Source organism: Aricia agestis, chromosome 17, assembly GCF_905147365.1.
Source record: "Aricia agestis chromosome 17, ilAriAges1.1, whole genome shotgun sequence".
NCBI classification, from domain to species: Eukaryota; Metazoa; Arthropoda; class Insecta; order Lepidoptera; family Lycaenidae; genus Aricia; species Aricia agestis.
In genome coordinates, this window is record NC_056422.1 from 2,739,494 (window position 1) to 2,758,665 (window position 19,172).

General features: G+C 39.6%; 2 protein-coding genes across 3 annotated transcripts in view; one reads left to right on the plus strand and one right to left on the minus strand.

The window, feature by feature from the left end:
* LOC121735430 (sialin) overlaps nucleotides 1-429 on the minus strand; it is a 57,002-nt gene extending 56,573 nt beyond the window's left edge. The window contains exon 1 of the mRNA XM_042126266.1: nucleotides 213-429. The gene's annotated coding sequence lies outside the window, so the exon portion shown is untranslated. The remainder of the gene's footprint in view (nucleotides 1-212) is intronic.
* A 1,108-nt stretch (nucleotides 430-1,537) lies between these two features.
* LOC121735585 (protein bicaudal C homolog 1) lies at nucleotides 1,538-18,560 on the plus strand. Of its 2 annotated transcripts, none has more exons than XM_042126441.1 (20): nucleotides 1,538-1,804; nucleotides 2,022-2,166; nucleotides 2,677-2,720; nucleotides 2,866-2,935; nucleotides 3,437-3,516; nucleotides 5,613-5,675; nucleotides 6,768-6,917; nucleotides 7,428-7,541; nucleotides 9,622-9,747; nucleotides 10,109-10,327; nucleotides 10,657-10,825; nucleotides 11,681-12,052; nucleotides 12,234-12,316; nucleotides 13,623-13,725; nucleotides 14,429-14,530; nucleotides 15,811-15,944; nucleotides 16,499-16,618; nucleotides 17,069-17,222; nucleotides 17,947-18,066; nucleotides 18,339-18,560. In XM_042126441.1, exons 1-20 carry the CDS (start codon nucleotides 1,724-1,726, stop codon nucleotides 18,443-18,445), a joined length of 2,556 nt encoding a protein of 851 aa, XP_041982375.1. In that variant the 5' UTR covers nucleotides 1,538-1,723; the 3' UTR covers nucleotides 18,446-18,560. The 2 variants fall into 2 exon arrangements, with proteins under 2 accessions (XP_041982375.1, XP_041982376.1); XM_042126442.1 differs by having other exon boundaries at nucleotides 1,539-1,804; nucleotides 16,499-16,612.
* The last annotated feature ends 612 nt before the right edge of the window (nucleotides 18,561-19,172 follow it).

Consider the following 19,172-nt stretch of genomic DNA (forward strand, 5'->3'; position numbering starts at 1 on the left):
ATGTAATTTATGAGATATAAACCGCGTGGACGTATGCGTGGAGTGTGGACAACGATTTTACACTCTAATAAACACTAACAACTACCTATAAATTCGTGTTATTATTACCCAGGATATCTGTTTTTACCTATTTTATCTTTAACTATACTAAAGTATCAGGTATAACGAATGCAGCAATTGAAAGTGACTGAAACCAAGAATGTAATACTTACCGGTAAATATAGTTCCTACTTATTATCTACAAAACACAGAACCTTAATTAATTGAAGCACTTATAGTAGCTTTCTCGTGCTATTTATATACTAAATACGTAACGCTAAAGCTTTGCTTTTAATAAAACACCAACTAAATATTTATTTAGCTACGTAAAATCGAGTCGAAAATGCGCACACCCGACACCGGCAAGCGAAGAAACCCGACTGACGCGACCTCACGCGGCGCTAGACAAAAATACGGTTTACCTACGTTCCGTTTTTATAAATTGAATGGCTTCATTCATGAAAGACAAACGATCCATATGGGGCGACTAACCCAAAATTTTCAATTTTAAAATTCATTTTTAACTTGAAAATAAGTCCCGAATTGTGTAATTTTCAAAAATTAGATACTTTACTCTATTTCCAAGAATTAGATCAGCAAAAACACGATATCTTAAAATTTCTTGATAGAAAAAAAACACAAAGATGCATCTAATTTTCACGAATTTTTCATTTATTACCATAACCGTACAATGAACTAAGTTAATATTTTTTCTTAGTTCATTGTACGGTTAACACATTGTATAAAATTCTATCATTGAGAAACCGACCTAGCGGATTTTTATAATGTTGTATATTTATCGAGTTATTGAGAAAAAACTAATTTGGCGATGAATACGCGTCGTCCTTTTTCACCTAGGATATAATATAATGAACCACGGGCGTGAGTGTGAAGAGGGAAGGACAATGTTTGATTTTTTTGGGTTAGTCGCCCTCTTAATTACTCTATACTCTATACTTAAATTAAGATGATTAACACCTTACAATAAACGTCTTATTTAATATAATTATTTTAACATAGTTAACTCGCGCTATCTCGATTAAACCGTCCGCTCTCGGTGGCTTTCTCATTGGTGAATTCAAGACGCGCCTCCAGTTTCATGATAAAGATAATGAAAACGTCAGACGTATCGAGTAATATTTACTTATTATATTATGATTTATCATACGAAATGTCTCCATCACGCGATCAGAATATGATAGAATTAAATATTTGTTCAAATATTAAATTAAAAACAATTTTAGAAAATTTTAAAATCAAAGTACGGTAGCTTTTAATTTTAGGTGTGTTCCGAAACTCTAGAATATTGGTCAGTAAGAGATTTGAATTTGATTTTGGCTACCTAGAGGCGAGATGTCCAATAAAACTGGCTAGTATAATGTTCAGAGTTTAGGAACATACACATCCCATACGGTCTACGTGCGGTCTACCAAGCCGCAAGCGGGCGTACCAAAATTGAAAAATTTTCTGCCTACCCTCAGTTTTTTATATCACACCCGTTGGTTACTGCTAGGCTAATTTCAGTCGGGCTCGGGAAGAAAACCAACATAGCGGTTTAGGTTAACTAAATATTTTTAAAATATTATGTTTTAGTAATTTTATTATTTTTTACATTAAAATACATCGATGTTTATTATTCGTATACATTTATGACTTTTATTGAATTTTAAATAATATTTTAACAATGGCATCTACAAACTATTTAACTACGAAACCACATCTAACAGAATTCAAAAGCAACGCTGACAAGGATACATTAAGTGAGGTAAGCTTAAAATTTATCATAATTTGATTTTAGTTTTCCATAAGGTAACTAAGATAACTTAGCGTTGCATATCCAGGTACTCCGCCATGTTGGCAATTCGGAAAATCTTAAATTTTTACCTTTCTTGCGACAAGTTTTAAAGAATACCTACATCGGGTCCATACATTCGCTGAATTAAAATAATCCTGAATAATAATTTTACCATATTGCATTACAGGCTTCCGAAAGTGGCACAAGTAATTCAGTGACGTCGGCAGAAGATTTACAAAAGTTAGCGGTTATACTTGGACTGAATAGTGCTGAAGATGTGTACCAAGAGAGATTTCGAGTGGACCGACGTCGTTTGGAGGGCATGCTCGCAGGTAAAATTCCTTTAAAGTGCATTTAAAATTCTCATACTTACAATATCTAATAACTATAGGTCTACCAGAGTCTGATGGCAAAAAGTCAGAAAATAAATTGACTCTAGCAATACCGCGGTAATTGGAATAAAACATTTTGATCCTTTTTTTCTTTAAAAAGCGCCTGATTCCAAATATTAAAATTTATCCAATAATCAAGGATATTTTTTGAAAATCTGCTATCAAAAATTGCCATCAGGCATCAGATTCTAAAAAAATTATTCAATGATCAAGGATATTTTTGAAAATCTGCTGTCAAAAATTGCCATCAGATTCTGGTAGACCTATAATAGTTTCATTTGTCGAGTTTTGATTGACTTTCAAGATGTCAGAATTCAGAAATCAGAATATTTAAATGGTAATGATCAGTGTACTAGGTAGAGCTTAGGAACACGCCCTTGGTTAGGATGAGTTTGTAAAGATTGTGATTTATGGTTTAATCCAACATTATGTACCGTACTACTTTTTTAGATAATTTGGAGGAATCGCAAACGGCTCAAGCTTTTTTTCATCGGGTAAGTGTCATTATGATTATGCTAAAGTACGAATTTAGTAGGTATTCATATTTAATTTTCGTTGCTTAAACTTCTTTGTAAATGATGTTATTTTTTAAATATGTACCTAATATGATATTTTACTATACCGGTGCATTTCTTTTAGGTAATGAATGAAACGAATACTCTTATCAACTGGCCAGCGAGATTGAAAATAGGAGCTCGGTCCAAAAAAGGTGAATATTTGTTTTAAGTAATTATTATTTTCAACCTGAATTAATTTACAATTAAGTAAATTACTAAATTACTAAAATAGAAAGTCTTAAATCATGGTGTTTCTCCCTATTATATAACGTTAATCAATATCCATAATGTTATTTGAAAAATATTTTTCTGAAATTATTGAAACGTGAAACGGAACGCAAATTTTCAAAATAACGTTCCCCTGAAAAATAAAGCGGATGGCGCCAAGTCTGGCGCGCGTCGGCGCCCGTCTGGCGCATTATTTTTCAGATTTCAAAATTTTATTGGCGCTCATGCGTCCACGCACCTAATTTTTAAGTTTTTTTATAATGAATTAAAATGTCTACATCAAATGAGAGTGTTTACGACCTAATTAAATATTTAAGTAAAAATCAATATACAGATCTGTTGTATTGTTTAGGTATTTTTTGTTTTTATTGTTATTTTATTTGGTAAAGTTTGTGATGTGTAACTTCAATAATTTGTCTTCCTAGATCCTCATGTTCGAATCGCTGGTCGAGTTGATGATGTTAAGCTTGCAAGAGAGAAAATTATGCAACTTTTGGATACAAGGGTATGTATGTCTTACGACTTTATCAAAGTAGTTTTCAAAACCAGAATTTAACCTTTTATTTAGCTGTACTACAGTCTGTTTGAAGATACAATATTTCTTTAATTCTGAAAAGGTTTTTACTTTTTATTGTAACTTCTCAATCAACTCATTGCAATGACGACCTTTATTGATTATCCAGAAATCGCTCGCACTTCGCTCGTGCTAGGCGCCTGACCATAAAATGCATTTCAGGCTACCACATTGTAGCTCGTCTTAAATCATCAGGAGTTATAATATTATTCTGTATATCAGCTCTTATATCTTTAAACGAGCAATTCTTGTATATTATATATAATTGGAATCTCGGAATCGGCTCCAACGATTTTCATGAAATTTAGTATATAGGGGGTTTCGGGGGCGATAAATCTATCTAGCTAGGAATAATTTTTAAAAAATGTCATTTTCATCGTGTTTTATCGAATACCGAGCGAAGCTCAGTCAAATAGCTAGTAGTAATAATATAGGTACGGTAGCTATAATATAGGTACGGTAGCTATAATGATAGGTATTCTGAAATTCATGTTGATTTTTATAGTTTTTCTATCGATTTTACCAAGATTTTACTCACTATAATGTCGTCAAATAGATGAGAAATATCCTACTTCCTACTAATATTATAAAAGTGAAAGTTTGTATGGATGTGTGGATGTATGGATGTTTGTTACTCTTTCACGCAAAAACTACTGAAAGGATATTAATGAAACTTTACAATAATATAGCTTATACATCAGAATAACACATAGGCTACAATTTTAACCGACTTTCAAAATGGGGAAGGTGTTATGTTCGTTTTTTTATGTTCAACGATTACTCCGCCGTTTGTTAACCGATTTAAAAAAAAATTCTTTTGGCATATGGGGTATCATCCCAATTTGGTATTATATTCACAAAAGTGGTGATCTGATAAAGGATCCATAAGTAATCGAGGGAACTCGTCAAAATTTATAGGGAAACATGTGGTAAATCCGGTTTCGTGAGAAGTATTCTAAGCATATGCTACCAATAAGTAAGATTTTGCACCGAAATATACCTGGTATACCGTGGTTCGGATGGTGCTGAGAGAACTCCAGATTCTTTATAGATACAAGTTTGGGAGTTTCGGCGTTGTTTTAAGAATGGAAAGCATATGCTACTATGCAAATTACATTCATCATCATCATCATCACTACCATCACACCACAGACCAATTATACATAAGACTCTTGATTCTTGAATCCCATAAAAAACAGCGTGTCTGCAGTTTTTAGTTCTCATCTGAACGATAGATGGCGTTGAGTGTATCAAATTAGCCTAACAAATAAAAAATACAATAAATAAATGCACCATCTAGTAGACTATTTTTAAAACACGTTCACAAAATGCAAAATTCTCCCAAAGATGTCGCTGATTAATTTTAATCGGAAATGACATTTGTTAAAGCTTTCTTAACTCTTTTAGTTTTGGCTCTTTTAAAATATCTATATATATATATCTATATTATACCATGCATCGTCCCATGATTATGAGCCTATTATGACCCTGTTATTGTTACTTTTCATAATCTTTTAGATCGAGACTTGAGTTTGTCAAGTGATAATTTAACTAACAAAAAAATCTACACTTAATATTATAAACCTGAAGAGTATGTTTGCTTGAACGCGCTAATCTCAGGAACTAAAGGTCCGATTTTAATACTTATTTCAGTGTTAGATAGCTCATTTATCGAGTAAGACTATAGGCTAAGACTAATACGACCGAAGAAACTCAGGAAAATGTGGGAAAAACGGGGAAAATATTAGAAAGGGTTTATCTCACGAACTACTGGATCAATTTTATGGCAATATTTGGCACAGATATAGAGTAGACCACGTGAAGGAAGTATAGCTATTTTTTATGGGAAAATGTACGGTTTCCGTATAATTCGTAATTTACGCGGGCGAAGCCGCACGGGACTTCTAGTACACAATAAATTACAAATACGATAAAGCACGCAAAAGGTATCAACTACCGAATAGCGTTATCGAGTTTATTTCTCAATAGTTTTGACTTTGTTTTTAACTTTGCGATTTGTTTTTCAGAGCAACAGGGTCACTATGAAGATCGACGTTAGCTACACTGACCACTCGCATATTATTGGAAAGGTGAGTGTATAAAGTAGAAGTTATGCTTCGGCATAAATGGGCTGTCTTGATGGGTGTGTTTGCACTTTTCATTCTAAGAACCTACTACAATAATCGCATACGACTTGACACGAGACTGTATAAATTTTTCCAGGGATCACCAAATGGCGGACCGATCCATTGTGTGCGGACCAAGCACGTTCGAATATGAACTTCGTTAAAAATTAATTTCGATCTCGACATACTGATGAACATATTGTTGCAACAATTTTTTTTTATGAAATAAGGGGGCAAACCAGCAAACGGGTCACCTGATGGAAAGCAACTTCCGTCGCCCCAGGACACTCGCAGCATCAGAAGAGCTGCAGGTGCGTTGCCGGCCTTTTCAGAGGGAATAGGGTAGGGGATGGTGGGGAAGGGAAGGGGAGAGAATAGGGGAGGTTAGGGAAGGGAATAGGGTAGGGAATTGGGCCTCCGGTAAACTCACTCACTCGGCGAAACACAGCGCAAGCGCTGTTTTACGCCGGTTTTCTGTGAGAACGTGGTATTTCTCCGGTCGAGCCGGCCCATTCGTGCCGAAGCATGGCTCTCCCACTTATACCTATAGGTAGTTAATTTCCTCATGGGGCGTGAAGTCTGAAGAGGTAATAGACTGTCTTTATCGTCATGTGACGTTTCATCCAATATACGTCAGATTGCAGACCAAGACGAGCAGTATTCGTTGCGTAATACTCTTATTAGTAAGGAGGATAAGTATTTAGACAAACTCTGCCTTGATTAAAGATTACTAGATGTCTCATGTCTCCTTCATGTCTCTCGCAACTTCGTTGCGTCAAAATTCGTTTGTCGCGTCGAAACTCGAAACCGTATATTTTTCCGGCATTAAAAGTACTTATCCTAATTCCTATGTCCTTTCCCGGGAATCCCGGGATTCAAAGTATGTCCATACCAAGTTTCAGAAAATTGATTTCTAGGTTTGGGCGTGAAGAGGTAACAATCGACAGACAGACAGACACACTTTCGCATTTATTATATTCAAAATCAAGATCAAAACATTTTTATTACGGGCATCAGAGCCCAGAGGCCCATATGACTATGGATAATCTCTTACAGGGTGGTCTGACCATAAAGCGCGTGATGGAGGAGACCGGCTGCCACATCCACTTCCCGGACTCCAACCGCACCAGCACCCTGGAGAAGAGCAACCAGGTGTCCATAGCTGGCGACATGGAGAGGGTGGAGCGCGCCAGAGCCCGCGTCAGGGTAAGTTTATCATCATCATCATCACCACTTTCGTCTGCTCCTTATTATCATATCATCATCATCATCGTCTGAATCATCATCGTCAATCGTCATCGTCATCGTCATCATTATAATCATCGTCATCACCGTAATCATCATCATCTTCATCGTCATCATCATCGTCATAATCATCATTATCATCATCATCACTGCCGTCGTCTGCTCTAGAGCAACTGCTGCAAAATGTTCTACTTATAGTTATAGTAAGTCATCATTAGGAGTTAGGACGTAGCATTTAGGACGTAGCATTGTATGTACTATCAGATAAGTCGATTCATAGACAGTTGGGGGACCTACGTATAACGTTATTAACGTAACACCCAGGAACAGTAAAAACGTTTGTTCCGTCAGCGAGATTCAAACCCGCCATCCCCGGCTTGCGCTACCAACGCGCTTACCAACTGAGCCATACAGATCGTCGCCTCTACTGCTATTATGCTAATTATGTTGACTGGATAATATTTTCCGCAGGCACTGACGCCGCTGGTATTCTGCTTCGAGCTGCCCGTAGTAGGGCCTTCACAGCCGCTGCCTGACATCAACTCGCCCTACGTACAGCAGATACAGGAGCAGTATAATGTGCAGGTATGTGTTGACTGAGACTCGGCTAGTATAACACTACCGCATTATGACGTCGTCGAAAGTCAATATAATAATTATTTATTCCAATAAAGTATACATTGTTAAGGTGTTAATTTATACACAATATTGTATAATATTTTATTCTCCTTATTGCCGCCAATGTTTTAAAGGGTAAGTACTAACTACTAAGTAGGCATAACTAAATGTTTTCCAATAATAAAGCCTAACAAATAAGGCTACACACTATGTCCAGTTTTAACTTTTAACCCATCAATCCCCAAGCGGCACCCGGCTGCCGCATAACAAATTACTCACACCAATTATACATATTAAAAATACATCTTACATACGGCATACCTAGAGAATGTTATTATTCGACAAATTTACTATTCAAATAATTCGAATATTTTACAAAAGTTTTCGAATAATTCGAATATTATTCGAATAATTCAAAATTTTTGATAAATGCTGAAAACTCTGAACAAAAGTAACAAAAAACTTCGTACAACCATGTACAACCTATTTTGTTAATACTACGAAGTAAGAAATTCTAATTTTTACTTTTATTAATATAAATCTTTGTAAACTAGAGATCGCCCAATGGTCGAAATTCGACCTTAGTTTCAACGTCATTAGGACTACTACCTATATTTTGAAAAAACATATTGACTTTAACCCTCCGTGCACCACGTGAATAAAAGTTACACCGTGCACCACGTGGGGTTTGTCATTCCCAAGACTTATCTGGGCAAGAAATGCGTAATTTGTATTTATTTGTCCATTTTATTTCAAATAACTATTTTTTATATATTCAATTGTCATATAAAACGATACTTAATGAGATAACTCCCATTTTTAATCCTTTACACCCAAAAATGAAAATTTAGTAATATTTTACCAAGTAAAACATAGACTCGTTTTTGGTGAGCTCCCACAGTTGAAAAGTTACCTTTTATTTCCCGTACTGCTTTAAAAATTTAAAACTAACTATATAAGGAATACAAATTGAATAATATAATAATCAGTCTACAAGATATTCAGGCAAGTTGAAATCAGTACATTTCTTACAATGAAAGTGGGCACGGTATGTGTAAGCAAAGAGGTATATTATTATGCTCACAACCGTATTTCAGTTTTCAATTTAATAATAATAATAATAATAAAGTTTATTTGCAACTACATTAATGATACATGCACACATACTTTAAAACAAGACAATTCCAAATTGCAGCCGCAAATTGGCTCATGCTCGGCATGTGCTGGTACACCCAGGGGCATATTCAGCGCCGGTCTTCATGATGAATTTATCTTCATGATACAATCTGGATACTTCTTTATTGATCTTGATAATCTTTCTGGTGGTCCAGGGGCTGCTTTGCCAAGAAATTCGTAAAACCGCTTACAAGAACCTCTCAGTATCCATGGTTTATATCTTTGCGATTTTTTAAATATTCTTCTATGAAAGTCATACTTAATTTGTTCATAAACCTGTCGACGAATGCTAATTTAATCGAAATGAATTCAATATGCGAGAAAAATGTTTTTTTTCACATTTCACAATGCTCTGTGATCTCTGTCTATACAACTTTTTAACGACGTCCTGAACTACGTGGGGTTTGTGGGACCCCAGCACACTTTGTGCACGTCTGTTCGTTGCATCGGTGAAGAAAATCCTTAACTACTGCCGCCAAACGGTAAGGCAACGTCTTAACTCCAGCTACATAAAGCGTCAAAAAAATCACACGAATTTCTAAAAAGTTATGAAAATTTTTGTACGTCTGGGGTTTGTCAGACCCCACGTGGTGCAAGGAGGGTGAAAGATGTAGAATATTCATAAATAATATTATTTTCCTGAAATTAACTTAATTATCTTCTTATTCCATGTTAGTTTTATGTTTGATAACATTTTAAACAAAAATAAAAAATATTTTTACTATTCGAATTATTCGAAAAATAATTTGGCGAATATTCGAATAATAAAATCGTCGAATATTCGAATAAAACGAGTATTCGAATATTCGAATAACATACCCTAGGCATACCATACCCCATAAATACCTACTACCCTACCCTATTATAATAGGTGATGGTCCGCAACCGGCCCAAGCTGCACGCGAACCTGCTGGTGGTGAAGGGTGTGCAGTGGGAGGTGCAGGCTACCATGGAGGCCACCACGCTGCTCATGAACTACATGTGCGGCCAGCTCGCGGTGAGTACCAACTAGCAGTGATTATGATTTATGAGCTTTCCCTAATATACATAGTCGGTCCCAGTGGGTACACAACCTTAAAATCTAGTCAATTACTTTGTGAACTCTCATGTTTCGACAGCTCAGGTGTGACGCTCACGAACCTAAACTCAGTACTAATCATAATACTTCCCCCCAAAATTTAAATCTTGTGTAATAAGCTCAATAACTAAATTAAAAAATTATGGAAGATGCCTAAGGTTCGTTTAAAAAACTAACCTTGAAATTGTCCACTAATTCTACTATCATAATGCAATATTGACGTAGCATTGTTTCTTCCTTAAAATTATATTGCTTTTTCTATCAAATCTAATTGTTACAGTTGCAGACGCAAGTCCAGATGTCGCTGGAGATATCTCCCATCCACCACGCCGTAGTAGTCGGGCGGTACTCGGAGCAGCTGAAGCTCATCACGCGCGGGACCCACACCCAGATCATGTTCCCCGACGCTGACGACCCCAATGTGCCCGCGCTGCGCCGCAGCTGCGTCACCATCACCGGCCGCATCAGAGACGTGTATATGGCGAGACAGCAGCTAGTGGTAGGTGTCGAGTCGACTGTCATCCACACTCTCAAGCACGCATACACACACACACACACACGTATGTACGTACGCACAGTTGTAGGTAAACGTAGACGCACACGTAAGCACTTACCCCGTATACACGCGCACACGCACGCACACTCGCACGCACGAACGTATGTTTGTACGCAAACGTTGATTCAAACAAAAGTGCTCGTGCACACACAATCAAGCATGAAGCACCTACCCTCAAACACACACACGCTCTCTCACAAACTTTTGTTAATAGAACCTTCGGTGACAAGGCCACAATATTGACTTTCATCTCATCCTATTCTCCCTCCCAGGGAAGTCTCCCCTTAGTAGTAATATTCGACGTGCCTGAGGAAGCGTGTCGGATGGACAACGATGCGGTAGCCAAGTTGATGACGAAACACAACGTCAGCATCAGCGTGCGTCGGAAACCGAAACAGGGCATCGCCAGCATCGTGATTAAAGGCATCGAGCGGTGTGCTGGTAAGGACATGAAAAACATACATTAAAAGCGCCGGTTGGCAACTTGGCAGCGGACGACATGAAGCAAAAGCAGACGACGTGTCGTCGGTCGCGACACAACTTGTTTTGTAGTATTGGAACGAAGTTCCTTATCGCGCGTTCGGCTTAAAGGGGGCTAAACAGAATGATATTTGACCTCGACACTTTTTTATTAGTGCCTGCCTGCCAGAGGGCGATGATAGTATGGCGTATCTATTAAAAAAATTTTTTTTGATGTTATAATATGTAATTATGTGTATAGAGTTTTTGAACATAAGAAATAACTTCGTTCCATTCGGGTGTCCCTTGACACCTCTCAAGTTTTTTTCTATGAAATACCCTCCGCAGCTAGAAAAAAAGCTAGTGATAGTCACAGATTCATAGAAATACATAGAAATGACGTGTCGCGACGACACGTCGCGTCGTCTGCTGCAACTTCATGTAGCCGGGCTCCAACTTGTAATAAGTCACAGGCCATAGCTTGAAAATGAGTAAAAAGTAGTGACAAGAACGCCAATTGCAATTTCTCGACCATCAGTTTTTTTGGCAACAGTCATACTTAATAATTTATAAGTAGGTATCTCGAAATTTTTTTTGTATGTAGGTTTTGGGGAAACAAGCAATATAATTTATTATTATTCGAATTCCAAAATTAAAAATCAGAGTTTAATTTTTACTTTCGTAAAATGTACAGAGAGGAATTAATAAAATGCTACAAATTTCTATGTGCTGTGGCCTGTGAGACTTAAGTCTTAATTTTATTCAAGTAAAATATAAGGCTTCAGTTATAAAACTATGGAGGTATCAATTAGTGTCATATTATGTGATTATTTCCAGGTGACATTTACGAAGCGCGGCGCGAACTCCTCGGAGGCAAGGAACCTCTCATCACGGCGGAGATACCGGAGTCCTACAACATCCCCTCGCTCACCAACACAATGCCCAACTTCACCCCATTCAACCCCTTCTCCCCCAACTCCAACTCCCCGTGCTCCCCCTTCAACCTCCAGATGGAGTACAACAGCCCCATGTACCCCCACAATCCCCCCACTCCAGGAGGCTACACCCCGTTGTCGCCCGTGGCTATAACCCCCCCGGTTTTCCCAAATAACTGGATGGTACCATCTCCGCAGCCGAGGTCAGGACAGTTCTTCCCGAACCTGAGCCCGAATCAACCGGTTATGTATAAGAATCAAGCGCCCTGGAATCGTAAGTAGAAAGTCTAAACTACTCTAAAGTTTGGTCGCTGAACATGTTCAATTACTCTTCTTGACCTTCTCACCTGCTCATATGCAAATATATTGCTATCCTTTTCCACAGGTATCATCAATTGAACTACAGCTGCTAGCTTGTTTCAAACATTTTGTAACACAATCGTCTTATTTTTCAGCAATGGCGAATGGCGGAGAAATGGTGGGCGGAGCGCCGGGGCCGGTGCCGCAGCCCTACCTACATGTTGCAGATGGCAGACCTGTAAGTTTAAACCGGCCAAGTGCGAGTCGAACTCGCGTACGAAAGTTTCCATACCTACGAGTACCGATCACCAATATTATTGATATCCATAGCTGGGCACCGTTAAATGTTAGCTTCGTTATACGTTAAAGCGTTACATTTCGGACGAATTAACGCAAGTTAACGTTAATCGTTAATCCGTTAATATGTGTAATATGACCTTGTTGTTACTCATATCATTGCGTTAGTACTTAGTGTACATACAAAACCTGTTGGTTTAAGGTTTTGGAAGTTAACATGTTAGGGACAAAACAAAATACTTCTATAATTATTGTATTCTACCTAACTAAATTATACTGCACTCTTCTTTATCAACATGCAAATGATTTATAGTAACAATAAACAAATCACTCTCTCTATAAGCACCGGCGCTGAGTAATGAAATGATAAAACGAAATAAATCTCTCCTCACTCGCATGCGCCTGAAAATGAATCTAGTATTTTCTTATTTTTTATGAAATAAGGGGGCAAACGAGCAAACGGGTCACCTGATGGAAAGCAACTTCCGTCGCCCATGGAAACTCGCAGCATCAGAAGAGCTGCAGGTGCGTTGCCGGCCTTTTAAGAGGGATTAGGGTAATAGGGGAGGGGCGGGATGGGAAGGGAAGAGAATAGGGGAGGGTAGGGAAGGGAATATGGTAGGGGATTAGGCCTCCGGTAAACTCACTCACTCGGCAGCGCAAGCGCTGTTCCACGCCGATTTTCTGTGAGAACGTGGTATTTCTCCGGTCGAGCCGGCCCATCTATGCCGGAGCATGGCTGTCCCACGTACATATTTATATATTATCCCACGTATTGTTTTTGTTTCGCTGCTGCCGTGCCGCGGCGCCGCGCTGCCCGCCCGCCCGGCACTTGTCGTTTATACTAACTGTCTGAACCTGTATTCGCGCCGCACCGCGGTGCCGTGTGGTAAATAGTAGGCTTGGATTAACGATTAACGGACTTCTGCATATTAACGGAAGTTAACGAGTCCGTTAATATTTTTAAAAGTTAACTTAAAAGTTAATCCGTTAATCAAAATGTTAACTTCGTTAATTAACGATTAACGGATTAACGAGTTAATGCCCAGCTATGTTGATATCGAGCAAAATACGGTAAAATAATGACGTTTGTAATTGTATGCATAATTGCATTCATATCGAACCAACGAATTAAAAAAACGTTATGTTTATTGCACATTGGAACCCCTTACTTAAATATTTATTCTATTTTGTTACTAAACAATGATGAGTTGTTGTCGTGTTACTTATTTTTATTGTTGTCGCAGGTGACACTGAGCCAGCTGCTGAACTCCAGCTCGCAGGCGAGCTCCGGGTACCAGAGCAATTTCACCGGCAGCTCGGTATCGCTCGACACGCAGAACGTCTCAGGTATGTTGTTATGGCAGCAGGTTTCTGCGGAAACAGGTATGTTGATGTGGCAGCAGGTATGTTGCTGCGGCAGCAGGTATGTTACAGTGGTAGCAGGTATGTTGATGAGGTGGCAGCAGGTATGTCGCTGCGGCAGCAGGGATGTTGCTGCGACGTTGCTGGGATGTTACTGTGGCAGCAGGTATGTTGCTGCGACATTGTAGGGATGTTACTGTGGCAGCAAGGATTTTGCTGTAGCATTGCAGGGATGTTGCTATGGGATGCTGCCTAATGCTGTTATATTATTAAAACAGTTCAAATTAAGTCGTGAGGTTGTGGCGGCAATGTAGTTAGAATGTTGCAGCGACGATATCGCAGCGACAATGATGCAATATTGTATCACAAAGCACAATTTATGTTGCAAAATTTTTGATACAAAAGTTCTGCAATAATAGTTAACATTTAATTATTGTTAACATTATAGTATGTTCCATCGAGGAAGTTGATTCCTATGCAAATCGGGGACCTAAGTAGTTTGGTCGCGTTACGTCAAACCCAGCCGACAGATCACAATTAACATTGAATTGACATTTTCGACCAAATAACGTTGGTCTGTCAATTGCATAGGAATCAACTTCCTCCATGGTACTTTTAGCTTAAGTAATCTAAATAAAGATTTAATTATATTTTTACTCGTTTTAATGCTTACTTATATTGTTATCAGGCGGTGAAGTATGTAACGTGGGGTCGCCGTCGGTATCCCCCATCAGCAAGGCGCACACGCAGAGCCCGACAGCCTCCTCGGAGAATGATCGCTCACAACATGGTAAAGCTTTTTTTACCAAATTAAAATTAGTAATTTCTAATTCCTGCACATATTATAACTAATAGGTACTATCAGAGAAGTTTATTCCTAGGCAAATGGCGGACCTAAGTAATTCAAACTCATCCGACCGTTCACAACAGCTAACATTGAATTGACATGGTCCGACCAAATGACGTAGGACCGTCAACTGCTTCCGGACTGGAAAGCGGTGGAAGACTTCGCCGAAGAATCTCCGCCAAAGAGGAGGCCGAGCGCATAAGAGAAAGGGAGGCGCTCGACCCCAGAAGACGGCCAAGGCGAAGACGTCGTGCCAACAATGGCGACAACAACGTCCCGCCATAACCGGGGTGCTCAGGGCTGCGGTATGGGGATGCCGTCGCCCATCCCCGAGAGGGTCGCGATGTGCAGTGTGCTCCTGCGCATCGCGACAAATCGCAGTGGAATGGCCTAGAAGCAAGCCCCCATTAGGGCCTCTGCTCGGCCTGGGGAGCGAGTAAAACGCTCCCATCGAGAAGAGTCTGCAGCCCACTAAGCTGCTGATGAAGTTGTGGTGTCGTACAGTTCCCGCGACTTCGTCAGGAAGCGGTGGCTAGGAGCACCGTAGAGTTTTAGTGGGTAGGGCCGCGGCACACACCATCTTTGCCCGCGGCGAGTCCCACATATCCCATCCCCTACGGAATGCGTCACAGCATTTCTCTACGTAAAAAAAAGGACCGTCAATTGCTTAGGAATCAATTAGCTCTCTCAACTCTAAGCCTCATATTCATTCATAGTAAACACAAATACAACACAATATTACTTGCACTTTTTCCACTATATTCATTAATTACTACAAATTTAACTTAAACACGACCGGTTTCGATGAAATCTCGGTTTCATCGAAAGCGGTCGTGTTTAAGTGAAATTTGTAGTAATTAATGAATATACTGGAAAAAGTGCAAGTAATATTGTGTTTTATTTGTGTTTAAAATGAATTTCCACCAAGAACCGATAGTACAATCAATTAGGTATATACATTCATAGTAATCCATACTAATATTATTATTGCCAAAGTGTGTGTGTCTGTCTGTCTGTTACCTCTTCACGTCTACCGCTGAACCGTATTTGATTAAATTTGGTATGGAGATACTTTTTATCCCTTACTTAAAAATGTACGGATCCTTGCGATAAACGAATTTGGCACAACAAAGTTTCGGGCGTCATCTAGAAAAAAAAAACTGCCTTTAAGCGTTTTTACAGCATTACCTATGTAAGTTCAATTGTGGCTCTTATGTGTACAGAAATAGCGTCTATAATATCGGAGTTGCCGCTGTCGGAGCGGCGTGCGGTGGGCTGCGAGAAGAAAACCCTGGAGACCCTCGGCAAACTGTCCCCGCGGGCCGACCTGAGACGCCTGAGAGCTGAGGCTGATAAGGTATTTAGCGCGCTTATCAGGAAGTGGTGAGACAAGCCCAAAATGCAATTACTTAAATGAAGAGTTTGACATAAGTGATAAGCTGCATACATTTTCTGTTATCCTCTTAATTTAATTGAAGTTTAATAATCGTTTGAGGTCTCCGAGTGAGGCAATAAAAGCACTGTATAAGTTATAAGCTATAACTATTAACCCAAGCACGGGCGTACCTAGGATTTTAGCTACCAGCATACCAGCATAGCTGGCAGGCGTGGGATCCTACCTGCTTCGAGAAGATGGTCGGTCTGATATATTGAATTATTGAAATAAAAAATCATGAAAATTGACTTTTATTAATCCGACTGAAAAGATATTTTGTTTCCAACACTTCATTTGTGCAGAATTTATAGGTAACACGTTTTTAATCCCCACTTGCCAGGAAAATTGACGTTTATTTTATCTTTTAGGGGGACGGGGAGGGGGGGGGGGACCGCCCCCCTGCCCGCCCATAGGGTACGCCCATGAACCCAAGTATAACCAACAAGTAACAACACAATGTCCTCTGCACTCCTCAGGCGATGCGCTCCCCGGCCAGCGGGTACCGCGTGCCGACTACTCGCTGGAGCGGCCTGTACTTCAGCCACACCTCGCCCGGACCCATCACGCTGCCGGACGCCGAGCCCGCCACGGTAACTGTGTATTGTCTAAATTGGTCAAGTGAAAAGTCAAATAGTCCCTGACTGATAGATTTCTGACATCATATCAAAAGGTTTTCGTGGTTGGTTACCACTGTTGATCCTGACGACACAGGAGTTGCAGTGGTAGGAATGTGTGGTGGGCCTTTTGCCCGATTAAAAAAAAAGTCAAATAGCCTAAGCAGTAGCGGCCCTAGGGGGTTGCGAACAGGGCAATCGCTTGGGGCCTCGCCCTTGCAGGGGCCGCGCAGGGTGTTTTTTTGGAAGACAAAGGGCCTCGCAAAGACCTGCCACCCGGGGCCTCGCAATGGGTAAAGCCGGCACTGAGCCTAAGTCCATAGTAGCCTAATCCTGAAACAAGTTATTCGTACTCCGTAGACCCCAAAGCATCTTGAATTTTTTTTCTTTCACTACCTACTCAAGCATTGACTTATAAAAAATGCTTTACAGCCTGAGAAAGGATGGAACAAGTCAGATCTGGTACGGCCCAGTATCGTGGAGCCCGCGCCTGCCCCTGCGGCAGCGCCCTCGCCGGGAGCGAAGCCCTGCCGCTACCAGCAGCTGTACGATTTGTTGAGAGACGTGGGACTGCATAAATATATTGGTAAGTTTAATTAATGTTATTCTGATGATATAGCGCCTATTTTAATTATTCACTAATCACTTATTAGTGGAACTGGTAAACTGATGAGATGAAGTAACCAATGTGTTGTCTGGCAAGGAAGTCAGATCATATAATATTATTTTATACTCTTCTAAATTAGTTAAGCTTCTGTTTCAGCTTAAAGTATGTACTATGTAGTAACAAACAAGTCGACAAACTGACACGCCTATTTTAACGATGCTGAATACTAGGGTTTTCGATATTTAATTTGCTGCTAGGTGGCGTCCTGGTGACCCGGAGGACTCGTGTTTTCGAGAACTGTCAATAACAATTTTCATACCTACCACCATAAACTTATAATAAGTATACTGTCGTATACCACCGTCCACCTGCCACCAGGCGGAGCTATAGCAATGGGGTCCTTGTCAATTTTCGTGATTTATAAAAAAATGCCATCTTTTGACGCCCAGGGATACTAACAACAACACTTTCGTGGAATTGTAACAAAATTTATTTATATATATAATCTCGCTGTTTATTCTCAAAAACGCCATCTAGTTGACGCACAGGAATACTATCAACGGCCTCTGTCCCTACTAGGCAGGTACTATTAAAAAAGTGTCGAGGTCAAGTTATATCGTTCCGTCTAGCCTCTTTTCGCAACGCCGAACGCGCCATAAATAACTTCATTCCAAAAACCCTCATTGACACCTTGTGATTCCAGATCTATTCAAGAAGCACGAGCTGGACATGTCGACGTTTGCGTCGCTCAGCGAAGCCGACCTCATCGAGATCGGAGTAAGCGCGTTCGGTGCGCGCCGCAAGATGCTCATGCTTATTTCCGGTATGTTGTACAACTACCCTCACATAGCAGAGAGATTGTGTTTGATGTGAGAGCAATGCAACAGCTGCGGTTGACGGTAGAAATTGCAAGTTTAATGACCGCTGTTGCCTGTTTACTACTTACTGTTTCTGTCTCAAGAGACATGTCGTCCTGCCGGTATTCTTTAGAGTTTAGTGCTGTCTCGCTCGATCTTTTTCCGATGAGGAACTGTCGCATTGTTACAACTGTATTTGTATTTCTGATCTTTCATCACAGTTTTTTTTTTCATTCAGAGATGCAAAAGCAGGCGAGCTCGTTCAAGGCCGGCCCACCGAGCGGCAAAAAGCTGATCAACTCGCCGCCATACAACACGGCTGCGCTCGCGCAGGACAAGTGGTAGATAGATGATGGTGATAAGACGGCGCTTATGTGACTGAAAATTACAGGCTTTTAGCCAGTAGTGAAGGGCTGCCACAGGTTACTTCAAAAATGAAATAGGACATTCAAATGTCCCTTAAAAACTTGTAGAAAAAACGAGACAGTAAACCTCAAGGATTTGGAAACTCTTAGAAAGAGATAAAACGAATGTACGCCCAGTATCTATCTCTTTTTGCAGTGTAGTGAAGTGTAGGTCGCTTGTTCAATTTGTCTCTTTCTAAAATAGAGTTGGCGATGTACCGTACCGAGGATTGCGCAAGTAGTGCTCTGTCTATGCAACTTTTGTCTATGGTTAACCCTTCGCTACTGACTGTATTTTCACAAAACGTGTACTATGAAGTGTACATAAGATGCATTCCACAAAAATTCTATTTTACAATTAATTAAGATTTTACTACGTCTTGTTTACACTACATAGTATTTTTTTAGATTTACTTTTTTATGATAATCGTGTTACGATGTGTTATGGACTACGGTCTCTAGCTTTATGAATTCAAAATGTCTAAAACAAACGGGCAGGTTACCGTTGGAAACGTGCAACAGACATTTTTGTAAACGCTATTTTTCTATATTTTATAATTTTTTCTTTTATTTCTTTTTAAGATATCGTAGCACCTATGTTAATGAACTACTTCAGTTACATAAGCGTTACATGCGTTCTTTGATTAAGTCTGGCAACATTTTATTCT